The sequence below is a fragment of the Gadus chalcogrammus genome, chromosome 5 (genome assembly GCF_026213295.1).
Source record: "Gadus chalcogrammus isolate NIFS_2021 chromosome 5, NIFS_Gcha_1.0, whole genome shotgun sequence".
Classification (NCBI taxonomy): domain Eukaryota; kingdom Metazoa; phylum Chordata; class Actinopteri; order Gadiformes; family Gadidae; genus Gadus; species Gadus chalcogrammus.
The window spans coordinates 2,141,566-2,166,884 of record NC_079416.1 but is presented as its reverse complement, the minus strand read 5'-3'; the positions used below and the strand labels follow the sequence as shown (position 1 = coordinate 2,166,884).

The 25,319-nt window shown below is 42.1% G+C and overlaps 1 protein-coding gene and 1 long non-coding RNA gene across 2 annotated transcripts in view; one reads left to right on the top strand and one right to left on the bottom strand.

The window, feature by feature from the left end:
* Positions 1-8,687, bottom strand: part of gabrb1 (gamma-aminobutyric acid type A receptor subunit beta1) — a 46,687-nt gene extending 38,000 nt beyond the window's left edge. Inside the window, exons 1-4 of the mRNA XM_056590496.1 lie at positions 8,448-8,687; positions 8,192-8,291; positions 7,969-8,060; positions 7,788-7,855 (exon numbers count right to left, since the gene is read on the bottom strand). Coding sequence (XP_056446471.1) covers positions 7,788-7,855; positions 7,969-8,060; positions 8,192-8,271 — 240 coding nt within the window. The 5' untranslated portion in view covers positions 8,272-8,291; positions 8,448-8,687. The remainder of the gene's footprint in view (positions 1-7,787; positions 7,856-7,968; positions 8,061-8,191; positions 8,292-8,447) is intronic.
* A 13,879-nt stretch (positions 8,688-22,566) lies between these two features.
* On the top strand, positions 22,567-24,863 carry LOC130382636 (uncharacterized). The gene is made up of 3 exons (XR_008895604.1): positions 22,567-22,611; positions 23,863-23,952; positions 24,714-24,863. It is a non-coding gene; the product is annotated as an uncharacterized LOC130382636 (long non-coding RNA).
* The last annotated feature ends 456 nt before the right edge of the window (positions 24,864-25,319 follow it).

Sequence of the window (25,319 nt, the reverse complement as noted above, 5' to 3'; positions counted from 1 at the left end):
TGTGGAGCCGAGGATCATTGGATCAAAGACTGTCCCAAGAAAAAAGAATCGACAAAGACAATGGAAGGGCCGGCCGGCAGTTCGCACCTTCCTGTGAAGTGACTGTGAATCATCCAAGAGGCGGAGGTGGAAGGGGGCATTCGCATTGACGGGACGCAGGAGCAGACCAGGTCCAAGGAGGAGGTATGAGCACCATAACACAACGCACACAAGCACCACATCCAAATTATTGTTGTATGGTTCACCAGCCTTAAGCGAGCTAATCAGCTAAATTTAATATTAGATATGGTTATTTTAAACAAAGGGCTATTGTAGACAGTGGATACTCGATTTTTACAATCTATCACAACCAATTTAATGGTCAACCATATCACACAGCCATGACATGACCCCAACTGACCCAGACTAACCCCGACTGACCCCCACTGACAACAGAAGTGTATTGCCTAATATAGAAAATGCAGATTTTTATATTATGATATTTTGTTAATGTTTTATGGCCAAATGGCAACAAGGTGAATTAATGAACGTATGAGAGAGATTGGAAGAAGTATGTGTTATGGAAGGAGAAGAGATAGATAAGAACGTAAGGCAAGACAAGATAAGGAAAGGGGTGGGGAGAGAGATAACCCATCTGCATCGAGTTTTGTTCAAATAGATCCGGACCTGGACAACGCTCCTCCCCCTCCTGCTTTCAGCCCGACCAGTGGCCCAATACAGTGCAAATACCCCACGTCACGACTCCTCTTCATCAGACTTTATGAAGTTACAGACCATGGGAGGCCCACCTGAAGAGCTACGGAACGGTCTGCTGGACGACACAAGGAGACAGTCCAGCAGGACCAACAGCACCAGAGTGGTGGCCTCCATGGTGCCTGTGTAGCCACATTGAAGTGGCCTGAACAAAGAGACAAAGGAGGGTCTCAGAGACGGGAGAGACGTGGGGACAGGCACTTCAAAGGACAGCCCGGGATGCGGATGAGAGGCAGGAAGCAGAGAGAGAGGTGGAGGCGTGTCCAGGCGGAGGGAGAGAAGAGCAGTGTACGGAAAGTATCACACTAGACACAGCATTACTGTCTATATGAGTGTGTGATAGTTTCTAAGAAGTATATCTGAAAGGTTTGAAAGTTATTAGGAAAAGTAGTTTGAAGGATCAAAGACAAGTAGAAAAGTTGAAAGTTAAAGAAATGTTTTTTTCAGAATTAAAGTAGAAGGTTTTTGGTGCGCTCGCAACAGAAAGCCATGCTTACAGGCCTGGGCTTTCCCTTATTATGGTAAATTGACGCATGGGAAAGTCCATGCGTCAAGAGGGGGGATGGGGAGCCCACAACAACAACCTTGAACAACAACCTTGGGTATACTAAAGCAAACCCAAGGAAATAATTACTAAAAAAAAATAATTATTAAACAAACCCCATGTAGGTCCCCCAGAGACATCATGAAGGACAATGGGAAAGAGAAGAGGAATACCGTTTAAATGTTGGGTTATACTGTGTAATATTAATACTGACTGGATTGACAATTAATGTTTAGAGTAGTAAACATTAAGTGCTTGCCAACTACTCATGTGTTTGTATCACGGAAGCAGCATTAAGGACACATCAAATAAGAATATTTTTTGTTTAGAAATGTTTTTAAAAGGTAGCCTTGTTTCTTTGTTTTGGTTTTCTTTTCTGTTTTTATTTTTATGACTTTTGAATATATGGAAACAGATGACTTGATTGTGATGTTAGGTGATTTTATGCTACCTTCTGTAAAAGCGAACGGTGGTATAAATAGTCTGAACAACCTCCTATAAAAGCGGAGAAGTGCTGATGGTCGGACATGATAGATTTTTGAATTTGTGATTATAAAATAATCAAAGGGGGGATTGTGATGGAAAATCTACATGTTGTATTGTTTTGGTCTATATGAATTTAAGTTTTGTTGCTATTCTGTGTAATTTTATATAGTGTCTGCCTTCTGGGCTCCTTTTGGGTCATTTAAAGTGTGAATGTTCGAGAGTCGTGTGAAGCATTTTATTGCCTGCCCTTTCCTATGTTTCTTGTCATGTAAATCACCCTCCATGCAATCCTTCGATGTGTGGGCCTGTTTTCTCGACCCCCTGGCTAGCGCCAACCAAGCCAGGGGTTTAGATGACACGGCCGCTACCCCCTCCAATGGCATTCCCCACAGCTGCAGTTGTAAAGATAACCATCTGGTACACAAAGGCTTTTGGTATTGGGGGACCACCCCCTAATAAACCCAAACGAATAAGAACTCATTGATTGGAAGACACAGTGGACTTGTCTGAGCGTACCTTCAGAGAATGAAGTAACACGCAAAGAGAAGCTCCCATCTGGGGCCCCAGATTATTGTAATGTATGCCTGTTATGTTGTTTGTTGATGCATGTTGTGATGTATCTTTGTTCGTACTTTTAATACAAATATATATAACCACTAATTGTCAACAGTATTGTGTGCTTTTTGCATCTAAATATCTCATCTGCTTAGACGCAATATCTGATACAGAAATTGCCACGACAACGCTTACGACTACTGGACCAAACCGCAGTGTTGCCAACTTGGCGATTTTGTCGCTATATTTAGCTACTTTTCAGACCCCTTTGACGACTTTTTTTCAAAACAGCGACAAGCGACAAATCTAGCTTATTTTTCAGCTGCTATTGGTGACTTTTGGCGACTTTTTGAGGTGAAAGCACTAGCCTTGACCAGAGTGACATTGACTCACTGGCGGCAGTAGCTCAGGTGGTAGAGCGGGTTGGCTGGTAATCTGAAGGTTGTTGGTTCAATCCCCGGCTTCACCAAGCAGTGTATCGAGGTGTCTTTGGCAAAGCACCTAACCCTGGCTGATGTCGCGATGTGATGTTGAATCCAGACAGAAGCGCCTCAAGGCCATGAAGCGGCGAGAGCTGAGCGGGAAAAAATGATGATGATGTATACAATAATGAGAAACAATTGTTTGATTAAATTGTAATCTTTTTGATTGGATAAACCAATCAAAAATTATTTCTGATAGATATTTCTGATAGATATGGGGAAATGTGACGAGGAGTTGGTTACTATGGAGACCGGCTTACCATAACATAATACTTTGAGCATGCAAATAAAACAGCCCCCAACCATTCTTTCTCAATTTGTGCAGAACGGGTTTGGGTTTGGTTAGGGTTGTTAATACATGGAGATATGCTGCTGTGTTTTGGTGGTACTACTTACAATACACTATGTCCTTGCATGTGAGCGTAAGTTTGAGATAAACTTCCTATGATAATTGACCATATGAAGAGATTGTCAACTTCTGGGACTTCTTTCTCCTCTAGGAAAGGCATCTCGCTGATTCCCTTGATCTTGGATTAATCTGCTTTGAGGCCTTCGCTGGTGGGTTGATGAGCAACAAAGTTGAACTGATTCAGCCGGATCTTCAGCTTGAGGGGGATGTGTCTCAGGAACCTCCGCTTGAGGGGGATGTGTCTCAGACTTTCCAGACAGGGACAATTTAGCACTACCTTTAAGTTCATATCAGCACAGGGGAATATGGCAAATATCTGCTCGACTGAACTCTGGAATACCTCCATGGAGAAATTAATTCCAAAGGGCAACCTGAGAAATCTGTACTGTCGGAACAGTGTGACAGAGATGAGTTATCATTTATGGTTTAGGGAGACATGCCAAAAGGAGCTCATGTGTCCAGAACTTAGAAGACTGTGGCGTTTGATATTTATGATGCGACCTCTCCGCCAGTAGCATAGGGTTGTGTGAGCGTCCCCGGGGTCAATGCATATGTCTTTAGGTTGCTCCATGTTGATTGCTACCATGGATGACATCCACTCCAATAGCTTGGAGTCAAGAATGATTCTATCTCTCTCATCCTGTCGAGCTCTGCTTTTACTCTGTACTGCATGGCTATCGGGTTACCACATTTGTCTCTTACTACAGGTAAGCACCAGATATTGGACATCAAACAATTATCCCAGAGTAAGATGGAGCCATTATCCTACATTGAAATGTTGTTGTTTATAAAACTCATGGGCAGTTGTTTCCAAATATGTTAATACTAATTCATTTATAATTGTAATCTTTTTGCCACACACTAAATACAATCAGCACCTTTTTCCATATAAATCTCTAGGCGTCGTTAGGCTACTTCGATGTTTGAATGAGAGAACAAGCAGCTCACTGAGTCACCCTGACTCCCTGCAGGCCATGTTCACCAAAACACTGTGAACACCATCAGTGGCTCTTTGTGGTCTGTTCTGTTTAGGTACACTCGTAGGTAGCTGCATTTCAAGGTAAGCAATTTGGTTATGACGGTATCCATAGACATTACACTTATAAAAACAAAACATACTGTAGTGTCTGGGGGAAACGCACAAAATCCTTTTTTGAAATGCTGACCGATGATTGTGACATGACCCAGAGAGTTGCGGCATGCTTGGAATATGCATAGGAGAAGGCGGTTTTAAAAAAGACTGGCAGCAAACGCTAATATTACTTTTGATGCAAAGCAAAATGCTAAAGCGCTTTTACATTTAGCCGTGGTGGATTGATTTCTTCCCCTTATATATATATATATACTCTTATATACAGTTTTCTTAAGTTATAATTTGATTTAAGGCACATATAAATATAATTTGACACCCTGTGTTTAGTCCTAAATGGCCCACTGGCATCTCTGGCGCCTCCCCCACCAGTCAAACATGGTATGAATACTATGAGATAATGAAAATAAATGACATATTGACTTATGAATACTATGAGATAATGAAAATAAATGATATATTTACTTATAAATACTATGAGATAATGGAAATAAATGACATATTTACTTATAAATACAATGAGATTATGAAAACGAAATGACATATTTACTTATAAATACTATGGAGATAATGAAAATAAATGACGTCTTGACTTTTTTTAAGTTTTGTAAAAAAAAAAAACACCCTCAGTGTACAAAACTCAAACTACAGACCCATCAGCAAAACAACCACCACGCGCAATGAGCCTTCTCACTATATCCCCACGTTGACACCCCTCTGCATGCTCTGTCTTACAGATGAGGAGTAAGCAAGACTGGGATAAGGAGATGTGATAGATGTGATGAAAGACAAAAGGTAGAGTCTCTTTTCTTTCATAGTTTTCGACAAGTCAGACCGCTGCAAAGACCAGACCAGTTGAAAGAAGCTGATCACATTAAACGTTAAGCCCCGAGCAACCATCGAACCAAGCCCTCATGTTCCACCCTCTGACACTGCCCGGCAGAGACAGGTCGGCCCAGGCATTCCGTCTCCATTCGATGGAATGCAATGATTATCCACATAATTGGATGGAAGTCCATTAACCTCATGCATAATGGCTCTGGAGTGGACCTGCTAACGTCCGGAAATCCAAGTTGTTAAAAGCCCCCTAAATTAAGCCATGGCTGGACTCAGATGAGCAACAAAATACTTGCTGCCATATCTTTATCCAGAAAATTCGAAATGGCTCTTAGATAACAAAACGTAGACCAATTGAATTAATCAAAAAAAGCTGCATGTTTAATTTTTTTTAACATTCAGCAAAAAGCTTTGGCCAGATGTGCAGCAAATGGTGGAGCAAATTAAGAAACTCGGTTCAAATTAATCTTGCAGTGTTCATATACAGTAGCTAGACTTCCCTCACTCATCTTTCATCACTTCCCTTTTGTACATTTCTAGAAACGTTATTGCTGCAGCACAGCTTATTTTAGGCAAAGTAAGGCAGGAAGATGTCACATTCACACTCTCTCTCTCTCTCTCTATATATATATATATATACATATATATATATATATATATATATATATTTATACAAATATACATATATATCCATACATATAGATTTAGATATACATTTACAGTATATGTAGAACAGACATGTTATATTTTGCAATCGTGGGCGGATTGGGCAACATTGCTGTGCATTTGAGGACGTTTTTTTATTCAAACTATCTGCACTACTTGTCAAATCTCATCTCTTTGTGCATTGCTGGTGCATAACAATAGACACATAAACAGAACATTTCAGTCAAACTTGTGTTGATCTTTAAGACATCTTTGCAGTTTGGTACAATTACTGTTAGTACAATTGTCTATTAGAAAACAGCTGCCAGTGCTGGTCAGATCAATGCTGTAGTGCATATACAACATCTATATCCACTGAGAACTGTTACCACAGTTCATAATAATCCGGGGGGAGCTGGAGAACAACGGCCTTGGCCGCTGCCCTCCTTCATGCCTCACATTGCATCAATCGTCTCACCTTCTCCCAACTTTCCTTCTGACAGCAGATCTTGTCTAGTGTCTAAGACTGTACATGTCTTACAATGATCTGAAATCTCCCTGTAAACTTCTCCCCAACTGACAAGACCACAATCACAAGCATACATGCATGATCACCCCACAACTCTGTATCAATATGCAATGAAGAGACTGGATACTGTCTCCGTTTTCATCTGAGCAGGTAGAAGGTCATTACCTTCCATTGAAACCACAATGAAAAAAGGATGCTGGCAAAAAGATGTGCAAAATGACTAGACATGTGTGAACCTTTCACTATTTGCCTAAAATAATGAATGTTTTTTACTTATAACTGCAGCAAACATCGCGACAAATCATACTTATAAACAACGTGAGCGATTGTATCTAGTCATAACATTTCCGTAACAAGTAGGAGACATATTATCTTAAACTCTCTATCCAACAATATTCAAGTGTAACATAAAATGCACAAATAAACAATCTTATCCAAGTCCAGCAGAACACAATAACACACCTAAGCGGCTGCCTTCTGTAATGAACTACTTGGTTATAAAGCACACATATGAAATTCGATAAGGAATAATGAACCCACTTTGTCGACATATATAATGCTTCCTGCTCATACAAGTCTACCCAGTGACAGTCCAATGCATATACCAATAAGAATTGTACACACTACCTCATACACCTAGGTAGCACACTTGCTTTGTCATAGAAAGGGGAAATATTTTAGATGGGTCTGTGTTTACCGAAGATAACCTGTACAGCTTTGCCAGGCCAGTTAGCATGTTCAGATAATTGAGCACCCTAGGTTTACTTCAAATATCACGTGTGTGTGTGTGTGTGTGTGTGCGTGTGTGTGTGTGTGTGTGCGTGCGTGCGTGCGTGCGTGCGTGCGTGCGTGCGTGCGTGCGTGCGTGCGTGCGTGCGTGCGTGCGTGCGTGTGCGCGCGTGTTTGTGTGTGTATGTGTGCGTGTGAGACTGAGTTTGAATGCTCTTTCAGTGGTCAAAGAAACTAGGGTGATAGTGAAGTAGCTAGCTATTTCAGTCTCAACATGGATCCTATCACCCTTTGACATAGCTTGCCATGCAATTGTGTGTGTGTGTGTGTGTGTGTGTGTGTGTGTGTGTGTGTGTGTGTGTGTGTGTGTGTGTGTGTGTGTGTGTGTGTGTGTGTGTGTGTGTGTGTGTGTGTGTGTGTGTGTGTGGACAGAATAGCTGAGAAGTCATTTTTGACGAAAGATCTCTTTCCCTGTCTCTCCCTCGTTCTGCGTCTCTCTCAGGCTTGTGTAAGCCTACTGGATGCATAAGTACTGCTTTGACACATTGCGTTTTGGTCTATGGTGTTAGAAGGTGGGTGAATATGTGTTTCAGAGGACACAATGCACCAAGCATATATCTCCAGGCAGGTCTGTGAGTGTTGTGAGCGGTGATAAGACGTGTGTGTTTCTAATGTCCTCCAAGGACGCTGATCACACATGTTCCACTCAGATCATTGCGGTCACTCACCATGTTGACTTCTGACACCATGTCAATGCTGGCGATGTCTATACTCATACCGACGTCCACCGGAGCACCTTGGGAATAGGACGAGAGTGGATTCAGTTGCTGCACTAAGATGATCATCATGATCATCATCATGATGATCATGATCATTTTCCGTGTTGTCCATTTTGCCGAAACGCGTTACCTCCAAAGTCAGGCCTTAGACGAATGTCATAACCCTTCAGTAGTTTGTCCACAGTAGCTTTCACATAGGACATGTTGCTGGGCTCGTTTGCGCTGGGTTGGGGGAGGGGGGGGGGGGGTGGCAGAATGGATGAGAACTATGAAATAACAGTTGAAAGGTACCAAAATGCGCTCTCTGAAGGACATCATGCAGTAATGCGGGGTTGGAGTGTTTTTTTGGTTACCTCTGCGCACCGCAGACCATGGCCACCAGGAGGGACAGACAGCCGACCCCCCACCGTCCGCGGTCCTGAGTCGTCCACATCACTCTGATCCTGGAGACGACTATATATAACATAAAGATATGAACGATACAACTTAGTCCCGGGTTGTCCAATTACTGCAGAACCAACGCATGCGCGCTGTCATCGACATGAAAGCCAAATGTCCTACTCGAGATGAATCGGATTGCAAAAAAGAAAACGGGTGCACCGGTGTCACCTGGAGTGGAGCAGACGTTATAGCGCAGGAGAAAAGGCGCATAGGTTCTTTCAGTGGATCCAGACCCGTTTCAGTCTGCTAAGGAGGCCATCCCCTCCAGCGTCCTCCAGCCGTTCAGCAGCAGTGCCCTGCAGTACGAATCAGGCTCATCGCGGTGGGTTGTAGTGTCGTTCTGCTGAATGTCTCCAGATATGAAGCAGTGAGGAGATCACCTCTAGTCACCTAGAAGAGGAGCATCGTGCAGCCCGAGCACGTCTGGAGAGCTGCTGCGCATTGTGCATGTAGTACCTGCGCGCCCCCGCTGCGCGTCCCCGCTCCTCCTCGGCTTCACGTCACTGGCTCCACACACCACAGAGTTCAACATGTGTTCTACAAATTCACCCGGACATGTTTCAGGAATTAAAATCTATCGATTACTATTTATTATGAAATGAGGAAAATCCCTTAAAGCGCGGAGGAGGATAGGAGACGATGTGTGTTCCAATGATGATGATGTGTTGAAGTCCGGTGGATGTCAGTTGTGATGCTTCGTCTCTGGGTCCGAACAGTGTTTGGGCCCAGAGACAAAGCATCACTCGGTATCACTCCACCCTCGGGAGGAGGTGGATAGGAGGGGAGGAGGAGGAGGAGGAGGAGGAGGAGGAGGAGAGGAGTGGGAGGTTGAGAAGGAGGAGGGGGAGAGGGAGGAGGAGAGGGAGGAGGAGAGGGAGGAGGAGAGGGAGGAGGTGGAGGAGGAGGGGAGGAGAAGGAAGAAGGAGAAGCGGTTCAAATGGAGGAGGACAGAGGAGAGGAGGAGAGGGAGGAGGAGGGGGAGGCGAGGGGGGGAGGGGAAGGAGGACAGGAGGGGAGGAGGAGGAGGAAGAGGTGGAAGGGAGGAGGGGAGGAAGAGGAGGAGTAGGGGGGGGGAAGGGGGGATTGTGTGTTTGCAAGTGTGTTTCGTGTGCACGCCTGTATGTGTATGTGTGTGTGTGTGTGTGTGTGTGTGTGTGTGTGTGTGTGTGTGTGTGTGTGTGTGTGACGTGTGTGTTTGTGCGCGACAATATATCTTAGGAGGGCAAATATCCTAAAAATTTCGGAATGGGCAATCATTGAACCTGGTTAACATCATAATGTCATCCAAGACTTTCTTACAGTACTTGCTGTACCAATAAAAGGCACTCACTTCATTCCAACCAGATGACTGTAACCATTGGCCGTGAAAGCCTTGCTTCAGACTAAACAGGTTGAACTCTGAGTCTGCGGTGTGCACAACAACCAGAGGCAGAGATCATGGCACATGAAGCATCAACCTAAAGCTATATTTGTGTTTGCCAATGTATGCCTATCGATGTGGCATGTAGCCTATACTGGCCGAAATATTTATTGTTTTTACAATTTGTTACAATTGTATTGTCAATAATTATTAAAACCCTGATGTCATCAGAAATGTACATTCCTTCACCAGCAGGTTTCTCATGTTGATAGATGATAACTATTGGATGGCTATATTGTCTGTCTTGCGTCACCCTTTATTGCGTCATCATGTCTATGATAATCATGTTTGGTGTCACAGTATACATCTTGCCCTTCACCACGGTGTGCATCTCTTTATCAGAAGGGCCTACTTGTACTTCCATCCCTCCTAAGCCCTCCATACCATCTACTACATGTCTCTGGTGCTGCCAGACGCATACAAACTTTGAAATACATGCATACATGCTTTTTTGAGTGAGATATGCGTTTCTAAAAGTACCCTGCCTACAGTTTCCAGATGAGCGAGTCAAGTTGTGTTCCAGATGTATGGAAGTAAATCTGTGCCATCGAGTTTTGAAAATAAAAACACATTGAATTATAAGCACTGAATATTTATGCATTGAAATAACCTACCTGAATTTTTTGCCTCTGAATTTAACTCTTTACATTTTCAATATATCATATTCACCTTCATTTTTCAATGTTAAAAAATTCAACGTTAAAATATTAAACTCAAATATTTTCAGCGTCCAAAAATTCAGTCCGCCAAAGTCACTATCAAAATTCAATGTACGAAATTCAGTGTTAACATCCGGGGACCCAAGAAAGAGCAATCGATCCTAGATGCTAGATCGCGGTCAAACGAGTGGTCGCGTCATTCGGGTCAGAGGAAAAAACTAACCACCACAACGATGGAGTTTGGGGGATTTATCAATGTTTATTTTGAGCTTGGCCTCAAATATTCGGACATCAAATCAATACTTGCCAGTAGGCACGCCTTCCACATAAGTGAGAGACATCTGAAGAGGATACTGCGAGATAGGGGACACTCTCGCCGCAGCGACTTTCCGTCTCGTAAACGGTCGTTGCCATTTGAAACGGTCGATGCCATTTCCGAACATTTCCGATTGCGTCCGCTCTCCGATCTTGAATTCCGAATGCTTCGTGAAACGGTCGATGCCATTTCCGACCATGTCCGATTGGAGTAACCCCTGACTGCAGCCCGCAGATCGAGGAGGAGCTAAATGTGGGCGGGGTTAAACGTTTAACCCCGCCCACATTTAAGGACAATTCCGCGCAGTATCATACGTTCTCCCGCTTTCGAGCGGAGGAGCTAAATGTGGGCGGGCTTAAACGTTTAAGCCAGCCCACATTTAAGGAAAATTCCGCGCAGTATCATGGACCAGACGGAAATACGTTCTCCCGCTTCTGTCTTTGGTTTATTTGACTTAGCTAATATAATTGTGTACGAGTGTACGAAATAATATGTGTCTATACTAAAAAAGACATTTGAAATGACAAGTTAAAAGTAGGAATGTCTAAGTCTATCAAATGCATGAACCCTTTTCCATATTACCGGTAAGTCATTGTTCTGTGCTGTGCTGCATTGATGTTTGAGAATGTGCTGCCGGATCTCCGCCACCAGATGGCGCCCGAGAGGAAAAAACCATGGGTTAAACGTTTAGACCCGCCCACATTTAGCTCCTCCGCTCAAAAGCGGGAGAACGTATGATACTGCGCGGAATTGTCCTTAAATGTGGGCGGGGTTAAACGTTTAACCCCGCCCACATTTAGCTCCTCCTCGATCTGCGGGCTGCAGTCAGGGGCACTTGTCCGATTGCGTCCGCTCTTGGAGTCAGTTAAAAACAGCACAGGGTGGAATGTTTTTTTCCGCTCAGTTGCCGTGAGTAATTATGAAACTATCTATGCCAGTCATACATAATGATTGATTGAATAGAGGAGACCTGGGACAGTTGCAACACTTTTTGCTATAATGGCTCTTTTGCTTAGCAACCATTTGAATTTAAGGGATGATATTTGAATAAAATAAACTTACATCTGTCAGCTATTCATCAATAAAATTTAAGGATGATTACCTTAAGTACATTATTCACAGTTGGCCTTTGAATGTAAGATGCCAACAGCAACTGTCCCCGTAAAGACACCCATGATAAAGACTGATATGCTCGGATATAAATAACAATAATCGGGTTAAATAACTTCACATGGTGTGTCTGGTGTGTTTCCAGCATTCGTAGTGTTGATCAGCAGATATATAGTCCGCCAAGACGTTGAGATTGCTTAGTAACCAGAGACTCTGTCCATGCAAGTGAACGGAGCGTTCCCTCTTCGTCATAACTATCAAACCACACATCCTTCACATTCACCGAGCGAACATTATGAAAGTAAAATGCACATTTCTCGTTAAAAATGTTTCCATAAAAGCATTTAATGGCGTAACTATGTTACTATTTCCACACAGAATAAAGAAAGATGTCGGCCGTATGCTTCTGTCCAAGCTCACTACTCTCTGCCAGTGACGTCGGGTCAAGCTCAACGCTGATTGGGCAACGCGGCTAATCAATTCAAGATCGGAGAGCGGACGCAATCGGAAATGTTCGGAAATGGCATCGACCGTTTCAAATGGCAACGACCGTTTACGAGACGGAAAGTCGCCTCGCCGCAAGGCGTACTCTGACCTGTGGGTCCTGGTGGATTTTATTAGCGACCAACTGCAGTACTCTGGACAGCTTCACGGGTACCGATGGATGTACGCTAAATGCAGGGAGCATCGACTGCGTGTGAGGAAAGAGGATGTGCGGTTGTTGTTGAAAGAGCTCGATCTCAGAGGAGTGTCACGATAGCGTGTGTTGTCGTTTTTTAACCCCTCTCTCAGTATTTGAAACGACAGGTTGTAAATGCAGATAATTTCAAAATGCTTTTCTGTCGGTAACATGTCAATATTTGTACTGATTGGCCATCAGAAGTTCAGAGTTCGATAGATACATACATTTTTTTGGTCCCATCATTTGAAATCCAATGATATTCTATCATGAAAGAAAGTATTCACATTTAGTTACTGAAGCCAGTTACCTTTTTTGTTAAATACAATTCTAACTGAAAAAAGTGATACATTTGTTAAAGTAAAGTTCTGAAATTGATACACATTTGATTTACTTTTTACAGGCTTTGTCTATAAAGCCCCCCCTAATTTCTGTGTTTCTAAACTATCGTTTAAAGGAATATAACATTTGCCAAAAGCTAGAGATGTTGAGCTATGACTTTAAAGGAAACTTATAAAGGAAAAGGACAGCAAGGTGAATTACTTATGTGACCAAAAAATCCTGCCACTTCGAAGCTCAACACAAGACACAACTAAATACGCCTGACCTACACACATGCCCTGATGGCCTCTCTGAGGTGCATGTACAAATTCACTGCCTGATATGAATCTGTTGCTAGAGTGAGATTGGACTCAGCCATAAAGATGTTGCATAGTTCATATAGATCTGGATCACACGGTTTGGTCTGGCGAAAGATACATTCATTTTTGCACAGTTGAAAATCATAATCTTCAATTGGGGAAAGGAAGTCTCTTGTCCCATAGAGTTCAGGTAATGCAAACATCACGTTCGGCCGACCGCTGGGGACGTTAAGGTTTTTCGATGGCCTGATGGTGTGTGTGTTCCAGGCCTGTGCAGTGTCATCCAACTCATCCTGTTAAAAGCAAGAATATAAAAACAGTAAATACATTAAGGAAGAACTATAAATGCATATCCAGGGCTGTTCGCTTATTTTTTTTAAGTGGTAGCACTGGTGCCAGCAAGCACAAAAATTCAGTAGCATAAAAATAAATGTTGTAGCACAGTGTGATATTGCATAACCATAACCCTTGCATTTCACTCTAATTACCTTTGAGCATGTCATCTTGGTCCATTGGCCCATAGAACAATAATATTAATATCTATATCTGTATATTGTTTATCTATACACATAACTATCATAATAATGATAAACATTTTTAGAACATTTCCTTTTAATTAAAACCAAACTTTATACATTGAACACAGCCTATTCAATTAATTAGTATACATATTTCTACAATCTAGGATAAATTAAATAGATTGTTGTGAATGTTTTTGGAGTAGTTCTTCCATGGCTTATTTCAAAATGTGTCTATATAGGCTACTGTTGACTGCTCTCAGCTCTCTGCAGCTGAAGGACAAGATGTGTCCAGCCAAAGTGGCGGGTGGACTCAATAACTTAAGACTACTTTACCCAGTTTGGCGAGTGTTAATTTTGAGCCCTCTAAGCAGTGTTGTGCATTACTTATGGAAGTAAATCTGTGCCATCGGATTTTGAAAATAAAAACCCATTGAATTCTAAGCACTGAATATCTATGCATTGAAATAACGTAACTCAAAATAAAATGTTTGTATTATTGGATATTTTGAATAATTATTAGCTATTGCATATATAAACCCATGCAAAATCCCATTCACAAATATGTACAAGTTTTAACAATACTTGCTACACTTTTGTAGTTGATGTTATTTATTTAGTTTAATTGATTATTTATGTTTTTTCTTGAAGTGCTATTTTTTTTACATTACATACATTGCACATACTGCACCCCTGAAATCTTCAATATATACGTTATAAAACAATGTACATGGGGTGAGTAGTGGTGTAAAATAACGTGATTCTGCAGTGGGAGCATTATTTGATAGAGCCAATTGGTCTATCCACATACTGTGTAACGTGCGATGGTACAGTAGGTCAGGGTTAGCATGAAGGAGACAACATGCGAGATTCTCCTCACGGTACTTTTAGTATACTATAAGCTTTTGACCATACCACGCCAGGTCTCCACGGCACTATATTTAACACACAAGTGGAAAGTCCGGGATTCCTGCCTACAACAAATCATTAACTAAATAACTCATATTAAAAAGGGAGACTTCGATCGTATACAGCTGTTTATTCTAGCCGAGCGAAAGAGCACGCACTTCTTCACTGTACGTGAAGAAGAGGGAGGCGCCACCTAGTGGCGCTACATATTATAAACCTGACTGTTAGAACTGTTACCCCTGAAATCTTCAATAAAGACGTTATAAACCAGCATCAAAATATGCCCGTTGACTTGTGGCTAGCCTAGTTAGCCTAGTCTCCAATGATAAAGAACACCAAGGCTAACTTGGGAATCAGGCCCTATGTCCAAAATTCCGAACTACCCCTATTTTTCAATTCGATGTCCTTCTTATGTACAAGTGTCCGTTAGTATGGTCCATTGCTGAATCTTACAGAAACAACCCATACGAATGGCATATATATAAAATGTACTCACCGAAGCACTATTACTGCTGCTGTTGCCATTGGACATGGCTAAATCTGTTTTGCCTTCCCGCGTGAGAGTCAGGTATCCAACGACGCGCACACTCGTTTGACAGCGATCTAGCATCTAGGATCGATTGCTCTTTCTTGGGTCCCCGGATGTTAACACTGAATTTCGTACACTGAATTTTGATGGTGACTTTGGCGGACTGAATTTTTGGACGCTGAAAATATTTGAGTTGAATATTTTAACGTTGAATTTTTTAACGTTGAATTTTTTAACATTGAAAAATAAAGGTGAACATGAATCATGATATATTGAAAATGTAAAGAGTTAAATTCAGAGGCAAAAAATTCAGATAGGTTATTTCAATGCATAAATATTCAATGCTTATAATTCAATGTGTTTTTATTTTCAAAACCCGATGGCACAGATTTACTTCCATACAGATGCCTCGGACACAGCCTTCCGAATTGCAAGTGGCGAAATCTCCCAGCTTATTTTGGAAGCATAGACTGGGTAGCCCCGCCCAGAGTGATGGATATAACCAGAGCCATAGGCCGTTTCTCAATTCCTAGCACGCGTACTACGGACTCGATGACTTGGAAGCACGTACTTGGCAAGTCTGTACTTCAAGCACAGACTTGCGAGTACGCACCTGCGATTGGAACAGCAGCGGACTCGATGACGTCACCACCTCTGCTCGTCCGTTAACTGCGCTACGGCCTCATTTAGGCATATACTACTGAACAATATAAACAAATGATATAAAACAAAATCCCAGCCTCTTTCATTTTCAAATAGTATGTAAATATTCTGAATGAATAAAAATTGAAAAGATATGCGTGTCCTTTCATGTGTATAAGCTATACACACACGACTTTATATATATATATATTTATATATTATCTTATATTATTATTACATTATATATTATATAAATATATGTATAAGTTAAGAGTAACTTAAGCTACAGTTGTGCGTCTTCTCCATATTGTCCGCCATCGTACTGCTGCGAGTGCGAAATGCATCCTGGGATTTATAGCGGTTGCAAGCACACACGAGCCACCTCCGATGCATGCTCGGTGAAACGGCGAGATCGAGCACGCATCAAGAACACTTCCGGGTTTTACGACAGTATATGGCAAGCCATCCCCGCCAGAAAGCGGCATCATTTAGACGCGTATCACCTTCATTACGCCGTAAAATACGCCGTAAAATGTAGAAAAACAGCGTATTTTACGCCGTCATGCGCAAAAAAGCGCCGCTTTTTACGCCGCAATTAAGCCTTTCAAGAGCGCGCGTAAAATACGCGCGTTTTGAACATCAAAACGCGCGTAAAATACGGCGTTCCTCTAGTATGCTAATAATCTCCGCCCTTCTTTTCTCTCAGCCAATGCATTTGAAGTGTTTGCGCCCAATCGCTGACCAAGACAAGCAGACCAAATCAGTTCAGCACAGATCTGCTTTGAGAATTTCTCCTCTCATTTGGCGTTAGTTGTAGCGTCATTTAGATATATATATTAGTAAATGCAATTGCAACTCTGGGTTCCTGTGGCCCATTTGATAGAGACGCTTGACCTGTAGGCAGGAGGTTGTTGGATCGAATCCATTTATTACCATTCTGCTTTTGTCAGATGGTCACGCTTTTATGATCGCAATGCTTTTCCGTCGGCAAGCCAGACCTCCTGTGTTATAAGTTCCAAAGACAGTGCCTTTTTAGTCAGCCAGCCAGATCATCTTGGTGTCTTGTAACACGCTTTATAAGTTAATTATATTTAAATTATTATAGCCATCGAGCCTTTATTTTCGTGGAGTTATCGTTACATCCTCTCGTTCAATCGATATAAATACACAGTGGAAAGGAGTGAGAGGGAGCCACAGTTACAAAAGTGTCAAACAAGCTGTCCTCTAAATCACCATTTCCCTAGGCCTATATGTTTTCATGCCGACAAATGGTTGTAATAAGTAACGTTGTGACCCGGCGTATATTAGACTTGTTAAATGCAGAAATGCTTGCTGGCAGTGTCTATTCAGTTTCAACACTCCAATTCCAAAATTATGTTTTCATGTCGTCAAATGCTCGAAATAAAGTCAGGTTGTGACTCGACATCTACTTGACTTATACACCTCGACGCAGGTCGAGGAAATGTTTGCTGGTTGGCGTGCCACTGCTTGGATAGGGAAAAACCTACCTTTGCCATACGACTACTACATTGCTGTTACAACTGACTCGTTAGCCCCTAACCCCTAAGAAGTTAGAAAGCATTTATATTAAGATTTAATTATTAACTATAGTGATATGTCAATTAAATATGATTTGTGTTAAAACTCGGTACATTAATGAAGTGAAATAGCACCATAGACCACCATCTAGAGTTCTAAATTAAAGCACATTACTTTAACTTCTGCCACATTGCACTCTCTCCCTACAAGCTTTAAACTTGGTGTGACTCATTCCCATAGATAGGGGTACTGATTGATAGAGGTTTTGGTATAGGCCTACTATGTTATGTTTCCAAGCTGATATTCACTTTGAAAACTGGTTCAGGTAGAGATTTAGGTAGAGATTTATTTTTTTATGTTCTAGTTGGAAAGACCAGCAGCATGAGGAGGGGCAAGGCCAGCAGCATGACACCCTCACTCAATCCACTCTGAACTTCACCCTTAACATTGACGGCTCCACCATCACTCCCTCCACCAAAATCCGTAACCTTGGAGTTATCCTGGACCCCACTCTCTCCTTCCTCCCCCATGTTAACCATATTACCAAAACTGCCTTTTTCCACCTCCGAAACATCGCCCGCCTCCGCCCCAACCTGTCAACTACCGCTGCTGCGACACTCATCCACGCTTTCATTTCATCCAGGCTTGACTACTGTAATGGTCTTCTCTACGGCACCACCAACAAAGTCCTCAAAAAACTTCAATATGTCTAGAACTCAGCTGCACGCCTCCTCACTGGTACCCGCTCCAGATAACACATCACACCTGTCCTCCGTGAACTCCATTGGCTTCCAATTAAACACAGAATCAACTACAAAAACTTACTCATCACCTACAAGGCCCTCAACAGCCTAGCCCCCCCCTACCTTGCCGACCTCCTCCATCACCACGCCCCCTCCCGATTCCTCAGGTCCATCTCTGCCAACCTGCTACAAGTTCCGAGAATCAGGCTTCTCTTTAATAATGACAAAAAGTTATTGGAGAAATACACATTAACTTTTTGTTATCTCATAAGCGGCGTGGTGCCGGCTCCTTTTGACCTTTTGACCCCAGACTTCAAAAACGTGGCCACAGGCCAGCTGTGTCTACACACCTTAAGCCACAAATGTACACCTCCATCCCACAAAAAATGGGGACTAGAAACTAACCTCTGTCTTATGTACATTTACTGTACTGTTGGAGGTCATGCCCCTTTTCCGGCCTTTTCGAGATAGCTAGGGATGCTAAAATGTTTACATACATTTCCCGGGGCCCCAAGAACGACATATCCGAGATTTGGAGTTCTAGCCCTTAGAGAAAAAAAGTTTTCCCAAATGGACTGTCATTTGGACTAAGCCCCTCAGAAGTGTTACCTGCAAGACCTAATGGTTCAGAATGTGGTGGAAAAACAGTTTTTGAGATAGCCCTGAAATTTGAATACCTTATTCTAAGGCCTAACTGGGACCCCCGCACCGAAACTTGGCCCGGTCGGACCCCGAGTGCAGGAAGGGGGGGCCTGGACTTTTATAATCCTTGCTCGGTGACTGTAAAGGATGTTTGGTCGGATGTTATGACGAAGAATCATAATGTGAATGGGAATATTCTATAAATGTCTTGATATCATCTTTCGTCTCAACACTTCTGCTGCAGCCGCTTAAAGTCTCACTCCGAGAACCTTAAAATATGAATCAATCCATTAGAAGTATGAAAATATCTTCCCGGTTGCGTAACGGGGCAAACAAGGTGTCCTTTGACATCTACGTTTCGAGGCGATTGCAACAGTGCCACACATGATCATATTTGAATATGTTTCGGGGTAGTAATTAGCTGTCGATTTTGGAGGCCTTTATCAATAATGACCAGCTATAGATTTGCTTCCCGATGGAGATTTCTGACAAATTACATGTTATTTAGCATCTACACGTTAAGCTGAGTCCAATGAGATCAAGCTCGCCCTCTTGCTACACCGAGATCATGTCCTAGACCTAGGTGTACCATGTAAAATACATGTTACCATTTTCTAGAGTGTCATGCTTGGTGTCATTGGACTCAGCTCAACGTGTAGATGCTAAATAACATGTCATTTGTCACAAATTTCTATCGGGAAGCAAATCAATAGCTGCTCATTATTGATTAAGGCCTCCAATTTCGACAGCTAATTACTACCATTAAAAATGTTCGAATATGCTCATGTGTGGCACCGTTGCAATCGCCTGGAAGCGTAGATGTTGGAGGACACCTTGTTCGCTCTCTTACGCCACCGGGAAGATATTTACATGCTTCTGATTGACTAATGAATTGATTCAGCTATTCCCCCAGAAGTCTGGGGTCAAAAGGTCAAAAGGAGCCGGCACCACGCCGCTTATGAGACAAAAGTTAATGTGTATTTCTCTCATACATTTTTGTCATTATTAAAGAGAGGCCTGATTCTCAGATATGCAGGTTGGATGGCTACGGTGTAGGTCTGGGAATAACTTCAGGCCAAAATCTTGCAAGCGAGCCGCTGGGTGCAGGTGCAACGAGATGGAGCACTTGCTGAGTAATTTCCTGTAGGGCTGGAGCTGTCATGCCAAATTTGTACCGGCTGCCAAATTTGTACCGGGCGCGTCATCCATACGTAATCCACTCCAAATCTGCCTGGCAACAGATGATCGCTTCGTCCGTTGCCTGGCAACGGACGATCGCGTCGAATGACGTGAACATTCGCGAACCTTCTATCTAGCGATCCGTTATCTGTATTGTGCTATTTCGTCCTTGACCTGCTTTAAACACTCAGTTTACTTGCTAAATTTGATTAAACAATTAAATACAACACAAATATAAAGTAAAAACAAGTGTTATCTGTAATGATATCAACATCAGTTATTAGACCGTCACACGGAGCATGCGCAGTTGGATTGGCACGCTGCATGTTGATGTCTGTTCCAAGATACATCCTGTGTTTATTAAGGAACCCAACAAAACATTACATTATCTAGCGATCCGTTAACTGTATTATGTTATTTAGTCTTTGGCAACATGAGCGCGAATGTTTTTTGAAACCTGCCCGGCAACGGACGACGCGATCATCTGCTGCCATGCAGGTTTGGAATGGATTACGTATGGATGACGCGCCCGGTACAAATTTGGCAGCCGGTACAAATTTGGCATGACAGCGCCACAGGTTGAAGCGTATGCGTCCTTTGAGACCCCCTTTGATATATAAGAGACCTCAAAGTAAAGCTTACTTAAATGTTGTCGACCCAGTCACCTATTGCATCACTTCCTTTAGGGCTTCGGCCTCCTAATTGATCAGACATTATAGTATAATTGAATGCCCTCTTTCATATATATGATACCTCCACCACTGGGGCAACAATTCTCCAAATCCATATGGGGAGGGGGGGGTGATGCTTGTGGACAGTAGGGTTGTACACTAGACATAAATAGGAAGAAAACTCAGGAGAAGGAATGACCTCTCATAAATATTTATTTGATAAATTGTTTCAAATAACCCTGCCTCGTTAAATCAATGAGCTTGGTGTTTTGCTTTCAAAAATAGGTTATAGAAGAAGTCTAAACTGCAGAAAATAAAAACATCCAAGCTGCCTTTTAAGGATACCTTGGAATATCTGTCTATTTTTTAACCATCGGACCCTAGTTTACGACAAAAACAACACAATTTACGGCAGCTCATTTGCCGCGTGGTTTTTAGAGCCATGTAAGGATTAGAGGGGCTGGTCGATAGCAACCACCATAGCAACCATGACGGTCAAGTGACTGGATGCAGCCCCGTTGAAAAAAATAGAATACCACCCTCAGGAGATTAATGATATTTAAATGATTATGACCATGAAGTCTTTATTTGCATGGGTTTACATTTCGTTCTGTGTAGCATGGAAAAATCGGAGAAACACTTCCATTCGGAATGCATTGGTTTACATTTCTTTCTTTGGAGCACAGTTATTTTTATTTATTTTCAGTTTTTGAGGAGGTGCTTCAAAGATGCTAATTTTTCTGCAATAATCCAAAATCAAATGGAAAAACCCGTTGGCTTTTTGTCAAGGGAACCCAGGGCGACGCTCACTTCCGGGTTGGCCAACATACGTCATCCCTCCACCTCTATACTGTAATAACACATGTTGAAGTTGAATGATAATGAATGAATTTATTCTTTATTCTGCCTTAGTATTTATTTAGCAGCGAAATGCAGTGTGTTTGTGTGTGTGTGTGTGTGTGTGTGTGTGTGTGTGTGTGTGTGTGTGTGTGTGTGTGTGTGTGTGTGTGTGTGTGTGTGTGTGTGTGTGTATAACAGGCTATTTTATGTTGAAATGCGACGTAATCCAGTGTTCACGAAAACGTACACTGTCAACGTATGCTTTTGGCGACTGGGTTGGCTCTCAGATATACGTGTTTCTAACAAGATGAAAGTAACGGTTTAATAACACAAACGCAGGAAACACGTGAGCTGCTAGTTTAGCGAAAGCAGCGTCCCTAACAACCTGACATAAACATGCGAGCGAGCCGATACAATCTTCCTAATAACTATAAAACTAAAGATCAAACACAATCACTGACTGAAGATTATCCAAGTAAAAAGTATATTTCTCGCTAGAAATGTTATTAGAAACACGTTTAACGGTGAATCGGTCCTAAAATATAGCATTTCCCATTCAGTTAATGCTGGGTTTTGCGTATCATATGCACGCGAAATGGACGTATCCGCCCTCCACAGTAGTTAATGCTGGGTTTTGCGTATCATATGCACGCGAAATGGTCATTTGGCGTATGTACTGCACGCATTTTGAAAGTGTCAAACCGTGCGATCTGTACGCATATTGGTGAGACTGGGTTGCAACGGAACTTATAACACAGGAGGTCTGGCTTGCCGACGAAAAAGCATTGCGATCATAAAACGTGACCATCTGACAAAAGCAGAAATATGGTAATAAATGGATTCGATCCGACAACCTCCTGCCTATAGGTCAAGCGTCTCTATCAAATGGGCCACAGAAACCCAGAGTTGTAATTGCATTTACTAATATATATATCTAAATGACGCTACAGATAGTCCTAACGTTGCAAGGACTATCTGGCTCCCAAATAGGATCTTAAAACGGCTCCCATCGTAGAGCCGGTTCCAATCGTTCACGTCAAAGAGCCGGCTCTTTGAGCCGGATCGTTCGCGACCGACACATCACTAACGTGTTCGTCAAAAAGCTCTAGAATATTTAGTTGCCGGTAGATCTGTTCGGGATTTAGTTGTTGAGCGAACCTTGTATTGCAACGGAGATTTGTTAGTGAACGTGTTATCTCTGCTCTATAAGGTGTCCGGCCGCCATCCCCTATTCACGTGCTTTTGTGTATTGGAGAACCTGCTCAGCAAGCTGCAGTCTGCAACTTCTGCGGGAGGTATGTGAGTATACAAAAAATATTCTCTAACGATGCATAGCTTTCTGATATATATGTATATATATATATATATATATATATATATATATATATATATATATATATAAGCTTCATTGGTTGACTGGCTAACTACTAGTTAAAACGAGCAGTGTTGGTATGGAAACGGTGGTGCTATTGTGTTTTCTCTGCAACAAGTTCTAGTTTGTTGCAGAAAGGTGTTTCGCCCAGAGTTGGTGTCGAGCCGCCTCAAAGGTTAGCCTTGTTTCGCTTGAAGAGTTGTAACCACGTCTTGTAAACAAGCTTAAAGAGTAGGACATGGATCTGCATATCATTTTGTGGTGGTGTACAAAAATATGATAATTGTTCCCTAATAGTCAGCATGTTCGCATAATTTATCTGGAGGGATATCGATTGCATATGCCTCTCTCGTTTAAACTCACCTTCAAACTTTTGGAGTGGGCTGAGGGGGCATGTTTCAAGACCTCTGCCATCAGAAGCTCCACCTCCTTCTCTTCCAGCCCCGGCTTCCATTCATGATCGCCTCTGTAATTAGATTGAATTTGTGATCAAAAGTTAGGCATGTCACCAACACTCAGGGGGCACATTCTCAAAAATGTTTTTTCCTGAAATCTATTAATCTCTGGAGGATATTTTTGTGTGATAGTAAGTTGGAACTTGTTGCTTTGTGATTTCATTCATTAAAAATGAATGGGATTGTATGGATTCAGATGAAGTACACAGCTAATACATGTTGGTCTGTATAATAGAAAGAAAACTGATCAACTGTGAGGACAATAAAGATATAATTTTTTTTATACAATTTTTTCTGCAATGATGCAAACCAAAACACGACAGTATAATTCATACACATGTATATTAGTTATGCACTTCTTGCATCTGAATCCAGACAATTATGCAATATAGCATGAGTGAGAGTGGGGTTGGTAACGGATAGAACAACACCGGTGTTGTTCTGCCGTAGCCACGAGGACTTGTACAACAACTCCACTGTCAGCTAATTAACTTTAAATTGTATTAAAATGTCAGAGTGGGGATGTCCGAGTGTTAGTGAAGACCCCCTGTGGCTCATGGACTGTATAACATAGTTGTGAGGCAACAGGAGATATGTCTGAACAGTCTTTACACTTAGCCTCTATCTGTACCAGCTGCATGCCTCTGTCAATTGTAACTGCATGATGTGTACAGATGTGTGATGTCAAAATGACTTGCACTATTTTAATTCCCTATCAGGTTTAATTCAAATCCAGTACTGTTGCATTTCAGCAAAAGCACAAGGGTGAAAGTCTTTGGTCCCCTTCAACTCCTGAGCAACAACAGCAGGTAATGCATAAAAAATATACCAAAGATAAAGAGCTTCTGTTAAACAAAGTACACTCAATATATGAATAAATAGATGTGATGCACTGAAAGCATTCCATTAACAACACATCCTACAATACAAAGACAAAAAAGCAGCCAGCTTGTCACGGTACCAAGGTCAGTGATAATGTGAGGATAGGGATGGGCATTCGATTAAATTGACCACTTTTGTAACCGCCATATATACAGTACATTCGGATTGCATGATAGGAATAGATATATTCCGATTAGAAATTGAATCGGATCAGAAGTGTCCATGTAAACGCGGCTAATCTAAATATAATTCTCTGATCGGAATAGAATTCCATGTGGAATAGAATAGGTGGTGTAGACGGCTATAATCGACATGTATACACTTATTCCGATTAGTTTGGGGTGGGTGAGGCTACTTTTTAACTTGGAGAGATGACATCAGCAGTTGCAGTAGTTCGCAATTGGTCCGTCTGTATTTCTCTGCTGAACAACAATACGAATGGTAATTGTAAAAAGACACACCATGTGAAGATATTTTTTAGCATTAGTTTTATCGATGAAAAATGTACGTCATCGACAAAATTAGTCGATCGTCGATTAATCATGCCCATCCCTAAATGAGGTGTCTTTGGAAGAAACGGATCACATCAGCTAAAAGGTGTAGAAAAATAGCTGAAACAGCTGAATAGATTTGTTTGCACATATTTAGACTTACGTTTGATGGTACTGCCCACTGCTGTGCCAAGCAGTGGCATCTTCCCCTTCTTTCCCCTAAGGCTGTAGCTGCTCCAAACAAAGTTTGAGGCCACAGAGTGCAACACCCTCCTCACACACTCCCCAGGATTGGACCCCCCAACTAGGCTCAGATGGGAAATCTAAGGAAATCAAACAACCATGGTTAAGGCAAGTATTTGGATTTTATTTTTCATGGAGTAACCAAATTAATAGGTATTTGAAGATGGACTGCTTATCTCTAACTACTTGGCTAACAACAGGGAACTAAAGATGAAAAAAGCTTAATGGCAGGGCCATGTGGCACTCTTGGTGGCACGTGTACATTATAGCCTAAAGCCACTTCACAATTATTCGTACACTACTACACTTACCATTTTTTTGGTGAAATCCCTATTTTTAAGGCGCTCCTCGAGTTCCTGCAGGTCGGCCTGAGTTTGTGCCTGCAGTAACTCGACACTAGCTTCCCCAGGGTCCCCACGTCGATTTGCCCGTAGCAGAATCAGAGCCTCTCTTTGATTCTGCTCAACAGTCTCGAGCTTTCGGAGCAGAACCTCCAATGTCGCTGTAAAAAAAATATGTTGAGATGAGAGGAGTATATTTAGTAGAAGTTGGTGTCATTT